The sequence below is a fragment of the Ctenopharyngodon idella genome, chromosome 15 (assembly GCF_019924925.1).
Source record: "Ctenopharyngodon idella isolate HZGC_01 chromosome 15, HZGC01, whole genome shotgun sequence".
NCBI classification, from domain to species: domain Eukaryota; kingdom Metazoa; phylum Chordata; class Actinopteri; order Cypriniformes; family Xenocyprididae; genus Ctenopharyngodon; species Ctenopharyngodon idella.
In genome coordinates, this window is record NC_067234.1 from 14,703,495 (window position 1) to 14,726,702 (window position 23,208).

The 23,208-nt window shown below is 38.1% G+C and overlaps 2 protein-coding genes across 3 annotated transcripts in view; both read left to right on the forward strand.

Moving 5' to 3' along the window:
• Positions 1 to 7,066, forward strand: part of pds5b (PDS5 cohesin associated factor B) — a 49,829-nt gene extending 42,763 nt beyond the window's left edge. For both annotated transcript variants that reach the window (XM_051862222.1, XM_051862221.1), the window contains 4 exons: positions 669 to 1,136; positions 5,069 to 5,167; positions 6,008 to 6,119; positions 6,252 to 7,066. In XM_051862222.1, the coding sequence (XP_051718182.1) occupies positions 669 to 1,136; positions 5,069 to 5,167; positions 6,008 to 6,119; positions 6,252 to 6,287 (715 nt within the window). In that variant the 3' untranslated portion in view covers positions 6,288 to 7,066. The remainder of the gene's footprint in view (positions 1 to 668; positions 1,137 to 5,068; positions 5,168 to 6,007; positions 6,120 to 6,251) is intronic.
• Positions 7,067 to 10,644: 3,578 nt separating this feature from the next.
• On the forward strand, positions 10,645 to 22,222 carry trmt9b (tRNA methyltransferase 9B). Its single transcript, XM_051861999.1, has 4 exons — positions 10,645 to 10,847; positions 16,871 to 17,061; positions 17,511 to 17,684; positions 20,557 to 22,222. The coding sequence occupies exons 2-4, from the start codon at positions 16,908 to 16,910 to the stop codon at positions 21,504 to 21,506; spliced, it is 1,278 nt and encodes a 425-aa protein (XP_051717959.1). The 5' UTR covers positions 10,645 to 10,847; positions 16,871 to 16,907; the 3' UTR covers positions 21,507 to 22,222.
• Positions 22,223 to 23,208: the final 986 nt, after the last annotated feature.

The following is a 23,208-nucleotide window of genomic DNA, read 5'->3' on the forward strand; positions in this document are numbered from 1 at the left end:
TGGAGGTGTGCATAAATACACAAGCATTATAAATAACATGTGACACACTCCCTCTCCTAAATCTATAATATTGTTATAAACTCTGAGCTGCCTGCAGTTTGATCTCAAGCCTCATCTGATCCATTTTAGATGTTAAACCTTTTTTTTTTTTTTTTATACTGCAAAATCTGGCTGTGGTATTAACATCCTGCTGTGGACTAAACAAGCTCTATTGATGTCATGGTGCTTGGTAATCATACCGCCTTTCAGCATCCACACGAGTGAAAGCAGGATGGGTAGGCGTGTGGTGGCTGTCTCCAGTCACTCGGTTATTGAATAGGTGTCATTTGAGATTCTTTTGAATGGAGTGTTTTATGGATCTGCGTCACGAAGGCACAGTAATTGCTGTTTCCTTTTACCTGTGCTACACTGAAAGAGCACTCTGGGGATGTACTGCTCAATGGCATTGAGATGACTCATGTCGTCCCTCAGGATTTACAATGGCCAAACTCGTAGGTGTCTTTATAATGTGACCAAGACAAACAGATGAGAAATGCCTTGAAGTTTGTCTTTAATTATTGGTTTCTTCACTTTCTTTAATTAGTAGCTCATGGCCTTTTACAAGATTTATAAAAAATTCAAAGAGTAACTTGTCTCGCACTGTATGTGCATTACTTTTCTCACCCCAGACTGGACTCGGCTGATGTGGACCACAGTGAGAATGAAGACATTTCAATGAAGAGCCCATCTGAGACAGAAAAGCCCAGCAGGGGGCGCAAGCGAGGCGCTGCAGCCAACCAAGACGACAAGGGCCAGGAGTCCAAACCCAAGCGGGGCCGGAAGAAAGCAGCCAACACGAGCACTGATGATGCTGAGGACCAGTGGGGCGAGGACAGCAGCATGGCAGAGACGACCATGGAGACCGAAGACGAACAGAACAGCCCACCCAAGAGGGGGCGGCGAGGACGGCCCCCCAAATCAGCAGCCGCAAAGGATGAGACACCCGGCAAGGGCAGGAGGGGTCGCAGGAAGACTGCTCCACCTGTAGATGAGGAGAATGAGGAAGAGCAGCAAGAGGAAGAGGAGGAGGATGAGGAGGATGCAGGAAGTGAGAATATGGAGGTGAAGCCCAAAGGCAGGCGAGGACGGAAACCAAGGTGAGTGGCTGCCTGTATGCACTTCTATTCTTCTTTATCTTATTATTATTATTATTATTATTATTTATCATATATATGATAAACAAGTGTCAGTTGCTTTTGAACAATGGGAGAAGACATGAAGATATTTAATGAGAATTGAAGGTTTCATAGCCTTCAACCTAATATGGTGAAGGTTTCGATCATAAATATTACCAGGTTTTTATTGGTTGCTCCATGAATGTTACAAAGCAACATCAACATGTAGGCCTGTGCCCCACTGGCAGCGGTGTACCAAAACACTTTTTTTTTTTTGTATGTGAATGCTGTTTTCCGTGAATATTACATCACGAGTAGAGCACAAAGCTTTGTTTACAAAAGAAAAAAGTCGCAACCATGGAAACTTTTGGATTTGTGCTGAATGAGAGAGGTGCATGAGCCCATACATTTAAGCCATTTTTTGGCTTTGTTTTGTGATCTGGTCACCCCATTTTCCATTAATTTAACAATATTCCATGAGTTATTCTACTGAACATAAAAATCTCTTGTTTTTCCCACAAAATCTCTACTCATGTCTCACTCATTTTCGCAGTGAATTATAAACGTTTCTTCCTTTTTGTTCACTTTTAATGACTATTCACACCTTAACTGTTTCAAAGTAGAAAAAGGCTGTAGGACAGATACCTTTTTACTTGCACATCAAATTCTATTTAAAAGTTTGTGCTTGTTAGACTTCAAGTTTATCAAGTTTACTGGGCACATCCAGTTTATTTGTATAGCTCATTTCACACACACCTGTAATTTAGTTTTGCTTTCTCTGGCAGCACAACATCAAATATAGCTTAAATGCCTTGAAAATAAAATTAGCTCTTCAAACCTTTACAAGTTTCACTTGCTTTGGAATTTTGGGAGAAGACATGAAGATATTAGACAAGAGATGGTCTCTGTCCTGCTTGTGTCCCACATCTGTCTCCATACCTGCAAACTAGTCGCTTTTCGGCGTAATTCGCCGTTTCGAATCAAAATATATCATTTATGTGAATCGTGTAGCGAAGAGTTTTTTTTTTTTTTTTTTTTTCAGGGGTGGGGGGTGTCCGGGTGAGTTTACAGGCACAATTAATTTGAAAATGGGCTACTTTCCCATAGACTGAAGTGAGACCATAGACGTCTCTCGAGCTGTCGTAATCTTTTTTGGCGCTCTGTGGTGTGACTGACACATCGCTGTAGCGCTTCAGTTCAAACAGAGGCAGAGCGCACGTGAACCGATCATCTCTTCCGCTTTACAGCACGAAATAAACATGAATGGATGTAGGATGAATGAATACCGAAGGTATGTTGAAAGATACAGTACAACTTACTGAAATCTGTATCATGTCATATGTAATGTTAATCGATCAATCATTGTTTCAACCACGGAAAAGCGCCAATAAAATAGCTTGTAAAAACATCACATTTACCGTAGGTCTGTCACGATAACCGCAGTATCGTAATACCGCAGCAACCGCGATATTTGCATGTTTATTTTTTGAAAGGTTATTTTTTGAAAGCCTTCTCATGTTACACTTCATGCATGTGTACTAAATATTAAATAAGTTAATAATGATAGCATAATGTGTGCCATGGAAATTTGTACAGAGGCTTCGTAGATTTTCACTAAACAAGCCTAAACAGACATTAAATCTGAGCGAGATCGACTGAGCACGTGCGATTACCTGCGTCTGTCCTTCAGGCCGAGACATATATTCGTGAAAAAAGGTTGTCGTGTCCAAGGATAGCGAAATCTCTGGCTTAGCATCGACGCATTACTGGTCAGCTGAGCCTTATAAAGTGGCACTCAAAGTTAAAATGATTTTAACAGCTTGTTTCATTACATCTCTCTTTAAATGAATCGGCGTTTTTGAACGTGCAGTTGAATAAATGGTTTAAAGACTCAAAGACATTCCCTTGCTGCCACCTTGTGGCACAACAATGTAACTGCACTGACTGACAGCCCATCTAGAACGCGCAGAGACGGGTGGTTGTAGTTCTGCTTATTTATACTCGTGAAATATCAGCAGAAAGTCTCTTGTTTAGTCAGATTCGAGGATCGGAACTAACTATTATACATATAACAATAGCCCTACGATCTTGATCAGGTTTATGTTCTGTTATGTAGACCCTTATTTTGACATTCTCTTCTGTTATTTACTTCCTGTTTCAACGCTCTCTTTAGTTTCGTTATTGAATATGACCACATTACACAGATGGCGGTAAAATCGCATATTGCACTGTTGAGCCACTCAGAAATACCGCAAGGGAAATTCCTTAACCGTGACAGCCCTAATTTACCGTAACATTTACCTCAGAAAAGCCGTTCAATGTCAGCTACAAAAATGAACTTAGAGAGGAGCATTTTGATATATATCCACTGTGACTATAGGCCATTGCATATTCATGTACTTAACATGTGCTTCAATACTGAATGTATAAAACAGTTTTATGACGGCCACCATTTAAATGTTTAGGCCGATATTAAAAACGAATAGAAACATAGTATTAAAAACGAGTAGAAACATAATTATGTCTTTAAAAATGTATTATACCGTTATTATAAAAACTTCTTTATGTGTAATTTATATGTAAGTACAATCAATTAATTTTAACCTTTAATATTGTAATGATGTACCAGCTGTGGTTCCCTGTATAGTTTATAGCATTAGTTGAGAGAGATTTTTTCTTTGAGGAAATTTGCCATGTACTGTACCTGATGGGCCCCAAATTAATCATTATTGAATTGAAGGTGATCAAATTGAAATCAAATTGCAAGCTTCTGAATCAAAATCAAATTCAATTGTGAAATTTGTGTCAATATCTAGCCCTACTGTCAATAAATGTTTGAGTGCACCAGAATGCTTAATTTACATGTTAAAATCACAAAAATGTATATAAAACATAGAATTAGTACAGAAATGTAATAATCAAATGTAAAAATAAAGGTAACACTTTACAATAAGGTTCATTAGTTAAGCATTAGTTAATGTATTAACTAACATGAACTAACCATGAGCAATACATTTGTTACTGTATTTACTAATCTTCGTTAACGTTAGTTAATGAAAATACAGTTGTTCATTGTTTGTTCATGTTAGTTCACAGTGCATTAACTAATGTTAACAAGATTTTAATAATGTATTGTTGAAATTAACATTAACAAAGATTAAATAAATGCTGTAGAAGTGCAGATCATTATTAGTTCATGTTAACTAATGAACCTTATTGTAAAGTGTTACCAAAATAAAACATTGCATAGTTTTTCCATCAAGAGCAGTAAGTTGTTTTCTCTTTAGTTTGATTCACATTAATGACACAGAGCAGCAGTATATTCGGCTGCTGTCACTTTAAGACCAAATGCATGGATCCATTATATTGATACACATCCGGTTTACACCCAACTAATTACATTCACTTGAGACGTAACCGGCTGTGTTTACATGAATACTCCACACGATGGGCATTTTGACATAATTGCATGTATTCGACCATACATGCACACTAAGATGTGAAAGAGGCCTGAATTCAAGATCGCATGCTGAGAGACACAGCTTTGTGCGCGCGCTTACGCTGTGTGTCAGCACTGCATTATTATTTTTCTCAGCTTATTGTGCTTAACATTTAACATCAAGCATGTCCCAAATTCACAACCGCCTTCTAAGAGGCAGCTTTCTGTGCACGCACTTTAGCAGTGTGTCAGTCATCATGAGCACCACTTTTCAGGATATATTGCGATTATAACTCTTTTTAACATCCAAGCACGTCCCGCTCTTTATATTCTTATTTTTGCATTTCATCACTCTGAAGTGTCAATTCTATATATTTACATACCGCGATATACAAACTATAGCAAAATCTCGAAAAATAGACATATTATACCATGGTAACGATATATATTGATATATAACGATCTTTCTATGCAGAGCGGAGGTATCAGAGGCCGCCAGCGATTCTGTGGAATCCACACCTCAGAAAAGGAGAGGACGACCTCCAAAGTCACTGACAGCAGCTAGGAAAGCCAGGTACACAGACCCATGTTGCTTAAAGCTCTCGACACTTAGGGGCTGTTTACACAACACCGTTTAACTTAAAACTGAAAACTTTTTCTGCTTTTTGGCCGTAAAAATGGTGATGGCATGCACATGCGTATTGTTTAGTCTATCCACCTTTTTTTTCAACGCTGAAATAAGGCGAGTGCTCTGTAAAAGAATGCATATATGCACAGGCATATAGTCTTTCTTTACAAAGTGACATCGCCAGCTATTTGTCTGGCATGAGTAATGCAGCGTGTTTAGTTGTTGCCGTGGATCAGTGTGAACGGTGATAGTTTTGATAACGTTGTCATCTGTACAAAGAAAGAACTTTTCCTTTTTTTTTTTTGGTACATTGTTGTCATGTAAAAGTACCCTTATGGCACTTTTCCACTGCATGGGTACGGCTCGATAGAATCGTCACTACCAGCGTCATTGGATTTGAAACACGAGACGCCAAACCCACTAGATTTAAATAGTCAGTAACAGCCACCACAGTATCATTTGTTCATGAAACGACTTGCTTTAAACGACTGTCGCACGCAACTTGAAAAAAGAAATGGCTGTATCGTGGTCAGTAGACGAGGTGCAGACTCATTGGTAGACGAGCAGATCTACGGCAGTAGAGGCGGCACAACTATAAAGATCAGTCTATAATCCCACCCACTTTGAAGCGGCACTAACTGCAATGGAAAAGCAAACCGAAAGTAAAGCCGATCCGTGCCGTGCCGTGCCGAGTCGAGTAGTAACACGCAGTGGAAAAGTGCCATTCGTCTGCGTGTGTCTAGGTCTGCTTCATGGGTTTTATTTGACTCGTACAATCTATTTCAGTGGTGGGAGATCAAGAGCTGCCGCCAACCAGGAAGAGGAGTCTGACGAGGAGATGGACACAGCCCAACAGAGTGAAGAGGAAGAGGATGAGTCAGTGGACGCTTCACCTAAAGTGAGTTCCCTTTCTCCTGAATTCCCACGGTCACGGAAAGCCCAATTAGCTTATTTTAAAAGTTGTTGAATTTAAATTCATTGTTCAGAAACATTGAAACTTGAGAATATGTACTAATGACATGTTTTATAGGTGCGACGGAAGGTTGGAAGAAGGGACCGAAGATGAGAGCTTACAGAGACAAAATGCAAGATTGATTGGAGATTTACTATACGTGAGGAAAAAGTCCCAAAAAGAGGAATGAACTTCTGGAAAGTTTGGACTTTTTGGAGCCATGCATTTGCTTCAGCTGTATTTTGCCGTCTTTTTCTGCCGTATGCTTCTGCCCCACCTATCCACCATGACTCGTGGTTCGTTTTCCATTTGTTATGTGTGCCGACCATGTGATCTTAATCTTATGAGAAAGAAAGTGTAAATAGTTTTTGGGCTCTTACTTTACCCCCACCCAAGGTTAGGGAGGCAACTTGTATAGCTTTTACCTCCAGCTTTAAATATATTGCACCAGCTGATCTGTCCAAGTAAAAGAAAAAAAAATCTGAAAAACTTTTAGCAGTACTGTATGTGTCCTGTGTGTCTTCTGTATATCATTCTGTACTGTGCTACACAAATAACCATTTTGTAGTTCCTTTTTTTTTTTTATTTGTTCGTCATTTTATCCTTTCCTTTTTTAACCCTACTCATTTGTGTAATTCTTGTGTGCATATGGTTGTGCATGTGCAAATGTGCCTCTGCAGATAAAAGAAACACTGGTCTGACGATAAATTCATGTATTTGTTACATTTTACAGCCCAGTATTGATTTTATCAGTGTTTGAAAGGGGGAGGAGATGGTACAGAGCATTGGTTTTAATATTGGCTGTGTTGGGAAACATTTGAAGATTCTTCCCCCCCCACCACCAAAATCAGTTTTTCAGTCTGCTGAACCAATAAAATATTCTGTATAAATAACTTGCGTTTTTGTTTATTGGTAAGTGTTCATTTAGGCTGGAGTTTTCAATGTTTTTATGCCACAGACATCAAAATATTATGATTCACTTTTGAAGAATCCTCTTTCTAGAATATAAAGTCAGCTATATAAGTATATGCTTTGTATACTGTGAAAAAGATTTATATTCAGTAAAATATCTGGGAAATATATTTTTTTTCTTATAGTACTATTAGATTTAAAAGTGGGGTAAGCTATATTTCAAAAACACTGTTTGGAAGTTAGTTGGACCGACACCAACAACAAACGTGCAGCCAATCAGCATTAGGGGGCGTATGACAGTCGAGGAGAGAGAATGAGCAAGAGGGAGATTTGAAGAAAAACTGCAGAAAGAGAGATGAGACACAATACAAAAGAGCTCAAAAGAATATCACTGGAATGAAGGTTTATGACTGGGCAAGCATTTTCGGACCCGCGTTTATAATAGAAAAGCTTTCCAGCGCTGGAGAGAGCTAAGCGGGAAAACCTGAAAACAGACGCGGAGGCTGCTTTGATTCTGCTTCACATGTAAGTAACACTGGGTTTGAGGGTCATTGATTGTCTGGAGCTGCTGTGCTGTTTGCGACTAACAACGAATTCTTGTTTGTATTTACACTTGTGTACTGTACGTTAATTTTTTGTGCTTCCTTGTCATTCGTTCATCATCTGCGCTTTATTTTTCGTGAAGCATTATTTTGTAGCGCGTCAGCTGGGATAAACAGACATCCACTCTCGCATTGTGTGTGTAACAGAGGCCAGATAGTGAGAGTTTTGCTGTTAAACCACTGCACACTGATGACCGCTAGAGAATGAGGTGTTTAGAGTCATTGTTAGTGCACTCGGCGAACGGTGCAGGGTGGTTAGGATTGGAGGGTGAGTTTTGGAGGCGGAGAAATGAAGAGAGGGGTGTGTTTGTTTGGATTGATTTCAAATATCAACAATGTCCAACAGCGTTTTTAAAGGGTATGTAAGATTTTTACTTTAATAAAGCATAAAAATACCCCAATATGTTTGCAGATATTTAGGAAACATGCTAAGTTCACCTACTTGTTTCTCAGAAAAACAATGCTACAAGCCAGATATTCTACTTCGAAATGCGCGTTCCGTGTCGGAATGTCTCTTTGTTTTGGTCTGTGCTAAACCGCGTGCTGCCAGTTTATCCAATAGTATTTCGACATCACAGGTTGCTAGTTGGCGGAAAACACCGCGTATTGCAGCCATGGAAACCAGCAAACAAACTGGGTCAGAGAATCATAAATTCATAAAGTCATTTCACTCGGCAGCCATCTTTGAAACGTATCCTCTCGGGCATCCAAGTGCAGCTCCTATCTTTTTGAATGGGCAAACATCAAATTCTCCAAAGATGTTTGCCAAGCTTTCGATTAAATTTAATATTTGTAATCACGAATGAATTCTGACAACAACTGTCTCATAATTTGTTTTCTAAACGCTCGAATCATGACAAAAAACGGTATTTTTTAGGCTGGATTAAGCTAATGCGCATGCGCAGACCTAAATGCGCGTCTCTTGCGCCTAATTTCGGAGGCGCGCGTCTGACTGTTTCTATAGAAACCGGAGCTTCTAACGGCCGCTGCAGTGACGCGTGACTTTACCAGTCGGCGATTGGCTCTTATTTAGAAGGCGGGACTTATTCGCGTTGCACTTTCTTCCATTCAAAACAATACGACTGACACGTCTTGTGTTATTCTATAGTCTTTGCTAAAAATCCCTATGAACGACAGCATTTTAAAACACAGATAAATAAACTCATCATCTTACAGTGTGTAAGTCTCCTCATCTTTCATTGTCAATTGCGCTCCCTCTTGATGAGTGTCCTCAAGATGGCCATCCGCGTCTTTGAAGGAGGGGGCGGGGCAAACAATATTTTGAATTTGGACTGCAGTACCTATTTCGACCACTGGGTTTCATTCCTACATAGAGCCCCTTTAATCTCAGATGCAAAACTATGGCTGTCAATGGAATAAATGAATTATGATTAATGTCATGTTTTTAACCAGTCTTTAAAGATAACTCTAACACCAACACACGATAACGTTCTGTTCATTATAAGCACGTGCTGCAGTTTTGTGGTCTGTCGCTTTAAATGCTCGAACTCTTTAAAGCAGGGTGAATTCTGATTGGCTGTCAATGTTTTTATCGTTCATCAGCTGGAGAAAAAAAAAAAAATTCTTTTAAATTTAGAACGAAGTGAACATCTGTCCAGAATATCCAGCTGCACTTGTGTCTTAAAAAATGTTGATTGATGCAATTCAAATAAATGAAAACATCAGAAGGTCGAACAGAATCTACCGAGTTGTTCGGTCACTGAAACTTATATGGCAAAAAACTGTTTAAATCCATCATGTCAAATGATATAATGACTGCATATAAACCTTGTGCTGTCAACTGCATTATTGTTGCTCTGTAAGTCTGCTTACATATAATTTTTGAGCATTTTGTTAAAAATGAACAGTTAGAACATGTTTTTGTAAGAGGTAGCAAAAATTATTTTTCATTCACCCTCTTTGAGTCCACCATCTGCTGACCAGCTGCTGTGTGGCATTTACTTTAAAACTGGAAATCTATTAGATTACATTTAACTGAGCAGCATGTAGCCGTTCTGTACTATTATAACAGCTTTGTGCAATTTGCATGCATTTATAGGCCTACACACCCACACTATGTAGGAACTCTACTTACTGCCAACTGCAATTAAGGAAATAAGACAAAAAATTCAGTGTTTATATAAGCAAAGGCTATTTACACATTGTTAGCGGTCTTTGAGTGAGGAACTAAACACAGACATTTTTTTATTTAAATTAAGCGAATCGACATCACTCCAGACTAGGGTCTGTCTGTCTGTCTATCTATCTATCTATATCTTTTTCAGCTTTTAGTATGTACAAATCAGTTTTTTTGCTGTTTAATTATTAACTATTTACACAGCTACTCTTTTGTCTCGTATAACACGCTCTAGTAAAAGTATGAATCATCATTAAGTAAATGAAAATCCTGCTTAGCCTCAATCGTTTGCCATGTGTCACAGTGTACGTGTTTGTTATGTTGGGGTCACGTGACTGTGCTAACCAATCGGAGTCGCGGATGTTACGCCGCGCACTAGTCCTGTGTTCCCTGCGCTCTCATCAAATTCACTCATCCGTCTTGTTACACGGGGATGTCCGATTCATTTAAGCGAGTCGATTCGTTCGGACGGCTTGCTGAAACGATTCAATTCGTTTGATTCAACACAATGCTCCCTGTCTCACAAGTGATATTTACAATTAAATGCTTCTGTGTATTATTACGTTTTTGACTGAGTTTAATAATTAGCTTGTAGTTTTGTAGGCTATTTGTGCGATCCAGTTACCTTCTTGAGTAATATTATGCCGAAATTTGCATCAACATTTTAGTCAGTCACCCATTTTATTCACACACAATGTAAACTTCCAAGATACTCCGGAGAAAAAATCAGGAACTTTACATGAAAGAGATCATTTGATAATCGGTTCGACTGAATCATTAAAAAGAACCGGTTCATATGAATTAATCGTTCGCGAATAGGACATCACTCCAGACTAGGGGTCGAGTGTAGTGAGCATGTATTTATTAACACATCTCCAGTGTGCACCCTGAGCCGGTCGGTTGCACACAGTCGGTGTGGGGTGTCGATGTTTTATCATTGTGCTTTACTTTCACGGAAATATTATGTCGCGAACGACCCGTCGGTTTTGATGTCTCTGCGACTGCAGCCTTGAGAGGGGAAAGGTAGGTTTGATTCAGAGGATGTATACGGCGCTGAATCTTCTGTTGCAAATGTACATGGGGTAAAACTTTCAACTGGAACAAATGCATTGATTTGTATCACTTCACGCTGAATGACGGTTTTCTGTAGTTTGCGCATGAAGATAAACAGAAATGCCAGTGTGTGAAATGCATGTTTATTTAATGAAGATTACCTCTCTGAAGAAGCTCTTTTTTTGGCGTTTAAACTTTATAGAGTCATACAGGTTCGTCAGGGATCAACACGATGATGTGTCTCATAGTGTAATGATTCCTAAACATGAATGAATGAACAAGTTCCTGATTTCCTGTTATTTAACTGAGATCATGTAACGTTACATTTGTGTGCGCACGTGTGTTATATATGCCTGATGCAGATATGTTATGTGCATCAATTGCTTATATATAATACATACCACACACACACACACACAGACAATTATGTAAATCAAGCACTTGTATATATATATGCGTGTTATATGTAAGTGTGTGATGGTACTATAGACTAAATAATGTTTATCTTATGTTGTTTTATCCTATATATATTTTTTTTTGCTTTGTGACAGTTACGCATGTTGATAATTAAGCACACACATACATACCTACATTTTATATATATAAACATATACACACACACACACACACACACACATGTATATATATATATATATATATATATATTAGTTTTAAAAATTAATCATTTTAATACAAAATTATAATATTTTACTTTTTTTTTTTTTTTTTTAAAAACATGACATTTTTTGAAAGAAAAAATATTATTATTATTATTAATTATTATTATTATTATTATTATTATATTATACAATTATTTGCCTTAACATCAACAAAAAAGCCATGTTTTTTGATACCATGGTATTACCATCTGGTAATAGTCCATTTTCCACAGTACTTTTTTTGTGATGTATTCATGATATTCAATGTAAATACAGAAATATTAAATGTGGCATGTATTTGCATACTCAGGCTAGTATCTATACTGCTCTGCTGTATATTATACTACTATTATATTCTTATTTTATAAGAAAAAGCAATGCTTAGATTTATCTTAAGGCCTTAACAGAGCTATTTAAGTTCTAAGGCATCAGTTATGGGAAACTTGCATGAAGTAAGGAGTAAATCTATCAGCGTATATATTACAGAACAATGAATTTCTTTATCGTTCATTCCATGTTTCCATTAGTATTGCTGAGCCAGACCCGCTGTTTCTCTGTAAGAGAATAGTGGTCTGGCGGGTATTGCCTGTTTCTAAATTTAGATGCTGCTGTTCAGTATGCTCACAACATCCAGCTTGCAGCTGCTTAAATAATGCCTGTCGAGTTGAGAATTTTAATGATTTGAAGGGACAATCGGATGCAATCTGAGTCTCTTCAGGGCTGTGCAAAGTGATGACTCCGTAACGCTCCTCTCCCATCCTTCTGTCAGCGGGTGTGATCTTAAAATAGGCTCGTAATGAGGGACCCTCAGAGTGCTCTACAGTACGCAGGGTCCTAAGGGAGGTGAAATCGTAATGCTCAAAACGGAAGGGCTTGAGAAAGTCACGGAAACAATTTTGCTTTGATGGAGGTTTGATATTTTCCAAAGGTGTGTTGGAGCAACACCAGTTGACATCTTTCAGTTAGGTGACATTTAAGGTGGCCGTCTACTATCTCTTTATTTGATGCGGTGTGTGCTGGAAGACCTTTAATATTGCTTGCTTGTTGACAAGACTCTCAAGGCCAGAGAGATAGCGCAGTGTAAATGACTGCTTAGAAAAAAATTGTCATGCGGATATTTTGCCATGAAGAGAGAATCTATGTAAATGCAGCCTTTTTAGTTAATATTGTGTTTCTATTAAAGTGCCCCTATTATGCTATTTTAAAGGCTCCTAATTTTGTTTTGGAGGTCTCCTACAATAGGTTTAGATGCATTCAAGGTCAAAAATCACTTTAATTTTTTCATAATATACATTGCAGCATCACCTCTTTTCTCACAGTATCTGAAACGGTTCGATCAAGGATTCGGTCTCTTCAAGCCCCTCCTTTCTGAGAGCCTGCTCTGCTCTGATTGGCCAGTCTGTTTTGATTGGTCTACCGCTTACTGCGCATCTCGGAAATGAAACACCCATTACCGTATCTGAATTTCCGCTCAGGAGCTTCCTCAGCACTTATATATTTTTTTTAAACTTTGCAGATTTTTTACATCCACAAACAGCTATATTACACACTACATGGAAGATAATATCCGAAAAAGCATAATAGGGAACATTTTGTGACTACAAATGAGCATAATAACTAAAGATTAAAAAAAAAAAAAAATTCTGTAGAAAATGTGAGTGATGCTTACCTGTGCCTTTGGTTACATACACACTGTAAAGTTTCAGGAGTGACAAGCGTCAAGTGTTTTGTTTATGCTTGTAGGCTGCTTCACAGAGTGCGCTCTTGCAGTGTTGTCATGTCCACTTATTATAAATGTTTTTGGGCTTGTTGTTTAAGCTTGGCACATAAAGCGATCAAGTTTATGGAGTTATTAAAGTGAGCAGGTACGGGTCCTGGGTTTTTGTCTTATTTTCAGCATATTTCAGTTTATTATTTGCTGTTTTTCTAGCAAAATCTGGCAACAAGAATGAGTCAAGGTTTGTACCACTTTTCTTGTGAATTTTTTTCAGCTGTGGAGTTTCCCCTTTAGGGCAGCTTGTGATTCAACCGAAGAGCCTTTCTGTTTTTATATAACAGTCGCCAGACTACACCAAACCACTGAGGCGTTATGAAATAAGATAATCTTGTTTTCATTAAAGGGGGGGTCTAATGCTATTTCATGCATTCTGACTTATTTACACTGTTAAAGAGTTGCATTCTCATGTTAAACATGGCCAAAGTTTCAAAACACGAGTTGGACAAATGGAGTATTTCTGTGCCAAATCCGGTACAGGAGTTTTTTTCGAGTGTGTCCTGTATGACATCAAAAGAGAGCAGAATTCCTTGTATAGGCACTTCTCCCTGATAAGCGTGCACACACACATCAACAAGAGCAAGAGCACGCCCATCAACGCGCTTCGTTCGGGATACGGAAGCCGAGAGATTTTTCAACAATGGCTGTGTCCCAATTCAGTGGCTGCACCCTTTGTAGGCTGCATACATCATCGAGGCAGTCTCATTTACGAAAGACAACCGTTAGATTGCAATGTAAGAAAGAAATTACAGTATTTTACACCTCACAGTGAATATCAGTCAATTTTATTATGGTTACTTTTCTTAAATACATCCTTGATGAAGTATTCAGCCTTCAAATGCGACCTCCGAAATGAGATGCAGCTCTTGTAAACAAAGGAGTCCCGGTTCGGCACTGGATTTGCAGATCGGGGGCGGTGAGTAAAGCTGCATCAGATGTCTGTGTTTTGTTGGCAATCGGCGCGTATATAATGTAAACAACATGAACGTTTTTGTTCCCTTTTTATTTATAATGATGTCGCAGCTAGCATGCGATCTCTATGCAGAAGCTGTGCACGCTCGTGACTCTTTAGCTCCGCCCACAGCACTTGACGGCAGGCACACCTCCATCTCGGCTTTTTTCGGAAAGACTCGGTTTAGCGTATATATCTTTTGTAAATACGACAAAACTAAAGACTTTTTGGAGATATGAAGGATGCATTGTTACTCTATAGGTACTCAAAATTAACATGAGATTGGCAGAAACTGTGTGTGATACCCCCCCCCCCCTTAAAATTTCCCAAAAGGTCAATTGCCTATTCACCATGGCTTTGTTATACAATCAAAAAAACACCCTTTTTAAATTCTGGTCATTTGTTTATCCTATTTTCAGAATTACTAAAACCTTCATTCGCTCTATGCAGACCTCTCTTAACCCTTCTGGCGGCCCACATGAAGGTCTTATCAGTTTGCTCGCCAGAGCATGTGATTATTGACTGAACCTTGCCAATTGAAATGCCGAAGAGCAGATAAGCATCGAATGTGGATTTGCTTTGAAATGTTCTTTTATTGATCCGTGACTTCACTTCTCAACTCTCAACAACTCAACCAGCTGAAAGGCAGTTAGTCTAGTTTTACAGCTGAGCATATCTCTTTTTCAAATGTATCTGATGTTATAACATATTTGACAATAAATAAACCAAAAGCTGATGCGTTTAGTTTCAGGAGTATTGGTTATGTAACAGCCAAGGCTTTGAAAACCGATCAGAGGTGGTAGCGCAGTTTGAAAAGCGGCACCGAATCTGCATCTCAATTACAGGATATGATAGGAGCACAGAAATCTCTGACCGTTTCTGCTTCAAAGCTTTGATTGAAATGTCCTTGTCGAGGAAGGTGTATTGCGTGTTTGGAGGTGAGGAAGTGATAAACAGCCATGTGTTGATTGTGAAGCATGATGCTGTTGTACTGGACATCTGCTAACTGATTTGCAGCTGAAGAGGCGACATTCGCATCTGTATGTGCTGGTGCAGTCAAGTGGCAGAAGAACAAAATGATTTGACCTGAAAAGGGGGAAAATAAAGAATTAATCAGAAACGTTTCAGTTAAATTTCACAGACTTATCAAAATCAGAAAACTTTATCATTAGTTTTCATTTATCATTTAGTGCTCATTGTGAATATATAGCCTACATTTTATTTCCTTGAGATTGCTTAGATTCTATCTATCTATCATCTATCTATCATCTATCTATCTCGGAACACACCAAGCCAACGGTGTTTACTAAGTTTTCTCAGTGTGTTCCTGAAGTTGGTTCTCGATGACTTTTTTTTTTGGCCGATTCGACATGTTGAATCAGCGTCGGAGCTTGTCGGGCCATCTGATCATTCTGATTGGCTGTTCAGCTACTGCCACCTGCTGGTACAGAAAGGCATTTCTTCTTACGCAGGCGCAGAATGGACGTGCTACTTGGCCGTCGGGTGTCGAGCGTCGGTTTGGTGTGTCAGGGCAACTTTGGACCCAGACACTGCTGACGTGAGCCAACCCCGCAGTCTGTTTTCGTTGCCACTAGTTCGTCGGCATCGGCTTGGTGTGTTCCGGGCTTTAGGGGTGTAATGATATTCAAACCGAACCGAAAAACCGTGATACACTACCCACGGTACGTACCGCGATGCCCAGCCCTGGCCCATTGGATCTACAAGACGAATACAACGTTGTAACCTAACCACCAAATATCGCAATAAGCTCTGTGTTTTGTTACTTTGGATAATAAACAAAGTGTCATCTTTCAAATTCTGTTAATTTTATCACAAAATTCAAACAAAAACTGACGCTCTTTAATTGGCATGACAGATCACTGTACAGGCGCCTCATTTCAAGCGCAACCGCAGAGTGCCAATGAATGCGATCATCTCTTCCTTTTTGATACTAGTTACAGAAAATACATGAATGAACATCTGAAGGTATGTTGAAAGATACAGTACAACTTACTGAAACACATATCTCGTGTAATCTTTCAATCAGTGTTTCAATGGTGGTAAGACGTCAATAAAACAGCTTGTAGACACTGAGTCACATAGCATTTACCTCAGGTGAGTCCACAGCTTCTTAGTTTGCCAGAGAAATTAACTCTTTCGCTAAATGCATGCACTATATTAGCCTATATATTCATTAGGGCCTTTGTTTTACTTAACTTGTTAGTGATGTCTTGATTATTTAATGTATGTTTAACTAAATCTGTCATGAAAATGACAGCGACTGTGTAAATTATTATATTTCAACAACTAATTGGATTAAAAACTAAAAGTTTTAGATTTAAATTTTAAATTTATGTTGTTTTATGTGCACTTTACAAATTTGTATACTATTTTTTTATTTTTTTATTTTTTACAGTTTTCATGTAAAAAAATATAAGCTTGTGTTGCTGTATAGAAGCAACCAATCAAAGTGGCATATTGGATTCATTTTTTGTTTTTAGAAATAGCTGCAGAAACAAAGCATTAAACACAGGGCGGCTCAATCTTTTGGTCTCATTTCGTGTCTCGCCTCCTTCCTCTCTGTTCCTGTGTCTGTCTGGCTAATAAGTGGTGAAGATGCTCTGTGGGGTTTAATAGAGAGCAGCATGGACGAGGCTGCCAGCCAACTGGAGAGAGACCATGTTCACAGCGTGTACGAGAGGATCGCACCCTACTTCAACGACAGCCGCTACAAAGCTTGGCCCAAGGTCAAACAGTTCCTGTTAGAGCAGGAGCCCGGCAGCATCGTGGCTGACGTTGGTAAGGCTTCGTGTTCGATCTTTAATGTCTTTCAAACGAGAACTAAAACTCTCAGAAGAGCAAGATCAATGTGTTTTTACTTGTGTTACAGTCACGCTTTCTTTGTAAACGACCGTTGTCACATTTTTATCTGATGATTTGCACTCATACTGCTGAAGGAAACCCATTTAATCTTGTCCTTATAATTTTGCTTGGAAAAAAACTCTGTATGAGTAATGGCCTGTTATATCACAGAGACTTTGTCAACAGCTTTTACTTCACCATTGTCTGAAAGGAAATGCAATTATTCATATTAAAGTTTAATAAGGATGAATGGGCACCAAAGTTATTACACTATGATACTGGGATAAACAGCCCAGTGAATCATCCATGAGGAACTATTATATGATTTTGATTCATTTTATGAGTTTGTTATAATTTGTACTCATTTCATTTTTTAATCATTACAGGATGTGGAAATGGCAAATATCTGCACATCAATGAGGAAATCTTCAAGTTGGGCTGTGACGTGTGTCGTCCGTTGGTGGACTGTGCGTGGAGTCAAGGTCACGAGGTGCAGCTCTGCGATGGCCTGCGTTTACCCTACAGAGATGGCTGTTTTGACGCAGTGCTCTCCATTGCAGGTAATGCATCAACATAATTATCCTAGAACATTCAGTTGGGTTCATTCTGGTTCTTATTTTGATTCCACTTAATGATTCAGTTCACCCTGCGTAACACATGAGAATGAACCTCATTGGTTCTCGTACACGTCAAGCAAGCGTGCTTGAGCTTCCGTTTACCACAACTGATCTGCGAGTTGATTAATGTTTATATATGAATAAAAGCCTAAATTAAATCTGTTCATTATATAAAGCGATTGTGTTTCTTCAGAAAATTTGGACTTATACAGCTCAATTCATGTGGATTGGTTTTACAATCTCTTAATGAACTTTTTAAGGCGTCAAAGTGGTAGTTGCATAACTGTCAATGGAGAGACAGAAATCTCTCAGATTTCATCAAAATGATCTTCATTTGGGTTCCGAAGATGAACAAAAGTCTTACAGGTTTGGAACGACATGAGGGTGAGTGATTAATGACAGAACTAATGACATTTTTGGGTGAACTAACCTTTTAATACATTCAGGTGGATTGCGTCTGGTTCTGATTCAGATTCCACTTAACACTTTATTAAACACTTTATTAGTTGGACAATTGACTTTCAGTTCAGTGAGTAAGTGAAGAACGGTTTGGATTGATTCAATAAATCATTAGAATGATTCAGCCTGACAAATCATATGTTTAAGAGTTTAAGAGATATATATATATATATATTTCTTATACAAGAATCAACTCATAAAAGTCACTGGTTGTGTTTTTTGTTGTTGTGTGCAACCACCAAGGAGCATTAACAGAACTTAAAAACATTCAGTTCCATATTTTATTCTTTTAAAATGGTTAAAATTCCCATCCCAGTTATTGTAAAAATTATTAAATTGTTAAATTATTTCTAATTTTATGAATGTCGCATTTAATTAAAAGGAAAAAAACTTTTGCACATCCATGTTTTATTTTAGTGCAGAATGTACTGAAACTGTAAAAGGCCATGCTGCTTTAAAAGGAACATCTAGTGCGGACATCTTGGCTCTGATATGAGATCATTAGCATAATGATCAGTGAGAATTTATGTTCATAGGAGCACATTTCATGTGATAAACCCAAATTAACATTTCCATGATCAAACTATTTAATTTCAATCTGCTGGTAATGCTGCCATTCATTTGAAATGGAGCGGATATATAGGTTTATTTAGGCTTTATGAGGTATATGAAACAAGAGGTGTTACTAGGCTACAGGAGATAAGTGGTTCTTGGAAGAGGCCTGGGAGTATTTGTTGTCAGGCTGTACCGCTGGGTCACCTGGCAACCTCTCGTCAATCCCCAGAGAGAAGATTCATGTGGCCATTGATGATATCAGAGTCTCATAATGGTTTAAACACTCTGAAAGCCCATTCTAAACACATGAAACGGCCCACTGCTATGAACTGGACTTTCTGTATTGATTTTGGTTTTACATTGTTCTGATATGTTCTTCATAGTGACACTATCTTTTTTTAAATGGTTAGTTCGCCCAAAATTGAAAATAGTCCTATTTTATTTAGTCACTGTAATGTTGTTCCAAATTCCAAACCTCTATTTATTTGTTCGTTGATAAACAAATTGTATTTATTTTCTTAGAGTAAATTTATAATACTGCTCTTTTCCATATTGGTATAATTTGATCATGTCAGTTTGGTCATGATTTTTAAAAAAAAAAAAATTTTTTATCTATGTATTTTGAATATGAATTTAATAAAAACACTATATTTTGTTTGGATCAAATTCAATAATAATAATAATAGGCATCAGTATTGAGACAATATTGACTCACTGAATCAATATATTAGTAAATAATATATTTAAATGTAATATATAATTGAACATAAAAACTGAAATTACCTTTTCACTATTTAAAAAAGATGATGATGATAATAAAATGATACATTTAAATTAAATTATATTTTTAGATGGAATTGATTTACTGAATCAATATTATATAATATATTTAAAATAAAATCTAATTGAAAATTTAAAACTGACATAATGACACCACTATTTATAATAATTTCAAAGTTTTCAATTTAATTAGCTTAAAATATATTATTATTATTATTTTTATTATTGTTATTAATCATCATAATAAATACTAATACTAAGACAGAAATGTAATATCAACAGACTTGTAATTAATTCTCTATTTTGTAAAACCCAACAGTTACATTTTACATTAAAAAGATATTTATGTCCTCTTTTTAAATTTTTGACTAAATAACACATTATTTCATAAGAGTTATTACATGCATGCCAAAAATATTTAGTAAAAAAGTAACAAAATAAATTTTTTGGGGTGAGCTTTTCTTTGAAATCACTAGACTGTATATCCAACGCTATCTCACATATTTTATGAGGTGGCTAATTCGTACAACCTCACTCATATGAATTCATACAATTTGTCTTAACCCCAGTGATGGGTAGGTTTAGGGGTGGGGTTAGGGGTAGGTAATTCGTACGAATTCATGAAAAAACATATGAATTTGTACAAGCGAGGTCATACGAATTCGTACAAATTAGCCACCTCGTAAAATACATATGAATTGCCGCGAGTTAATTACTTATGAATACAATTTTGATTATTATTATTGAATACTAACTATAAGTAACTCTGCAACTACATGTCAACTTAATATCTGCTAATTCTTCATTTTGATGGTCCCCAAACAGACATTCTAATGACTGTAAGTAACTTTGCAACTACATCAACTTATTCTACTAACCCAAACCCTAACCTAACAGTCTACCACAGACTACTAATACTCTGACTGAAGTTGACATGTAGTTGCAAAGTTACTTACAGTCAGCAGAATGTCTAAAGTGGACCATCGAAATAGTGTAACCACGGTTTCTTTCAACTGTTTAGTCATCCACCACATGTCCACCAAAGAACGGCGCATCCGAGCAATTAAAGAGATGGCACGCACCCTGCGTTTGGGAGGGCGGATCATGATTTACGTTTGGGCCATGGAGCAGAAGAGACGCAAGTTTGAGAAGCAGGACATCTTCGTTCCCTGGAACCCCAATCCCCCTTCATCTCCTGCCCTCAGAGTAGCCGGCCGAACCCGACAGCGAGGCACCGGAACCCAAAGCATCAGCGACGACGACGCTTCCAGCGACAAGCACAGGAAAGTGAAAAGCACATCCTCCATGGTGGATGAGGGCGACTTGATCAGCCCCAGTCAGCCGAAACAACAGAGGCTTTGGTTCTTCTCCAGATCTTTGGATTCAGTGCTGGACTTCGGCAGCCTGACCATGTCCCGCTCCTCTTCCAGCTCTTTACAAACTCCTGTCGATGAAGCGACAGAAAGCAGAAGCCGACGAGCTAGTAGAGGCCTCATCAGGCAGATGTCCAGCCTCTTTTCATCCTCTTCCAGAACCAGTCTAGAAGAAGACGTCTTCATCTCAGAACCTCATGAACAGGTCCATAAATTCGACAACAGAAGTGCTGGGAATGGAAATGAGACTGTTCCTGTGGAGCTTGTCCATGATTGTTCCTCAGTTCCACTGCCCGACTTGGTGTCCTACCAGAGGGATCAGTCGAATCTTGAAGGACACGAGGATGGAAAATCAAGCCTACAAGAGCCCTTGCAGAGGCAGGAAAGCTCAGCTTCTCTTCTGGAAACTGAGGGGATGAATGGACGGAGCAGCGAACAGATGAAGGACTCTTGTCTGCGGTACTACCACGTATTCAGGGAAGGAGAACTGACGCAGTTGATCCAAAACCACGTTGATGACCTCCATGTTCTGCACACTTACTTGGACCACGCCAATTGGTGCGTGGTGGCTGAGAAGGTCCAAGTCTGGAAGGTTTAAATCTCATTTTATACATGTATTTTAAATTATAATACCCGTTTTGATGTCTTTTAACGTTTTAGTTTGAGATTTTAAGTATTGGGACCAGAGAGCTAATATTAAGCATTAGCTGTTCAGTATCAATGGCAATAACAAGCGAGGTATTGATGCTCTTACGAGACCAGTGTTGGTCCAAATTGTAACACTGAGGCTAGTCGTACTATGAAAACTGCTATATTAAATTTAGCATTAGCCTAGTTTTGTTGCATTCATTTTAAAGTTACAAATAATCGACTTGCACTGATTTTAATGGTGTATCACTGTTAACTGTCTTAAGCAATGCCTGCCTGAAACAGAAAGCATAGCACATCATTTTTTCTGAACCAAACAATGTGAGCACATAACTAGAGTTTTCTTATGAACACTCTTCGTTGGTTTGTCTGTGTAGGTGTTGTTGTGATGTTAGTATTACCATAAAGCAGTTGTGTTTTAGTCTGAAGCTTTTAAACAAGATTTTGGCTGCTTGTTAATTGACTGCACATGAATTCCCATCTTGAAAACTTGAACAATTGAAACATGTTTGTGCCGTGTTGTTGTGAATTGTGTGTTTGTATTTGTGTAACTTAATCATGTTATTGTCACAACAAAGGTCTTTAATTTTCCTTTAAACTTGAACCATTTTTATGTGTATTTTTGACTTAAATATAATAAATGCAGAATATTTTGTTTTTATCTGACCTATTGGCTTCTTTTGTCTTTTTAGTGAAAGGTAATTTTTTCCCAGTTGCTTGAAATATTTTAAATATTCTTCTTAGTAATAATGAGCCAAAAAGTAATTACCCCTAAAAGAAATTCTCTACTTTGTAAAATACAATTTATAAGAATATATATCCAAAACATACAAATATATTTCTCCAAAACATGTTGGCCACAGTTATTGGCACCCCTAGAATTTTTTTGAGTAAAATATCTCTGAAGTATATTCCCGTTCATATTTACATTTATTTAGCACACCAGGGTGATCATGAACATAAAATTGTCCAGCCATGACTTCCTGTTCCACAGGAGCATAAACATGAGGAAACACAAAGGCCAAATTCCCTTAATCATTCATCACAATGAGTAAAACCAAAGAATATAGTTCTGATGTGCAGCAAAAGATTGTTGAGCTTCACAAAATAGAAAGTGGCTGTAAGAAAATAGCTAAAACATTGAAAATCCCCAAAACATTGAAAATCCCCATTTCCACCATCAGGGCAATAATTAAGAAGTTCCAATCAAGTAAAGATGTTACAAATCTGCCTGGAAGAGGACGTGTGTCTAAATCGTCCTAATGCGTGGTGAGGAGGAGAGTTTGAGTGGCCAAAGACTCTCCAAGGATCACAGCTGGAGAATTGCAGAGATTAGTTGAATCTTGAGTCTCAGAAAGCCTAAATAAAATTATCAAACAGCACCTACATCCCCACAAGTTGTTCGAGAGGGTTTCAAGAAAAATCCTCTGCTCTCATCCAGAAACAATCTCCAGCATATTCAGTTGTCAGACACGACTGGAACTTCAAACGGGACCGGCTTCTATGGACAGATGAAACCAAAAAAGGAGCTTTTTGGCAGCAAACCCACCAGATGGGTTTGATGCACACATGGATAAAAAGTACCCCATGCCCACGGTTAAATATACTGCTGGATCTTTAATGTTGTGGGCCTATTTTTCTGGAGGTCCTGG

What these genes read in the sequence shown, in the direction of transcription:
- trmt9b (XM_051861999.1), top strand. Translation starts at nt 16,908, where the DNA reads ATGGACGAGGCTGCCAGCCAACTGGAGAGAGACCATGTTCACAGCGTG. An exon ending in CAGCATCGTGGCTGACGTTG is followed by an intron (nt 17,062 to 17,510) that starts GTAAGGCTTCGT and finishes TAATCATTACAG; the next exon opens with GATGTGGAAATGGCAAATAT. An exon ending in CGCAGTGCTCTCCATTGCAG is followed by an intron (nt 17,685 to 20,556) that starts GTAATGCATCAA and finishes TCAACTGTTTAG; the next exon opens with TCATCCACCACATGTCCACC.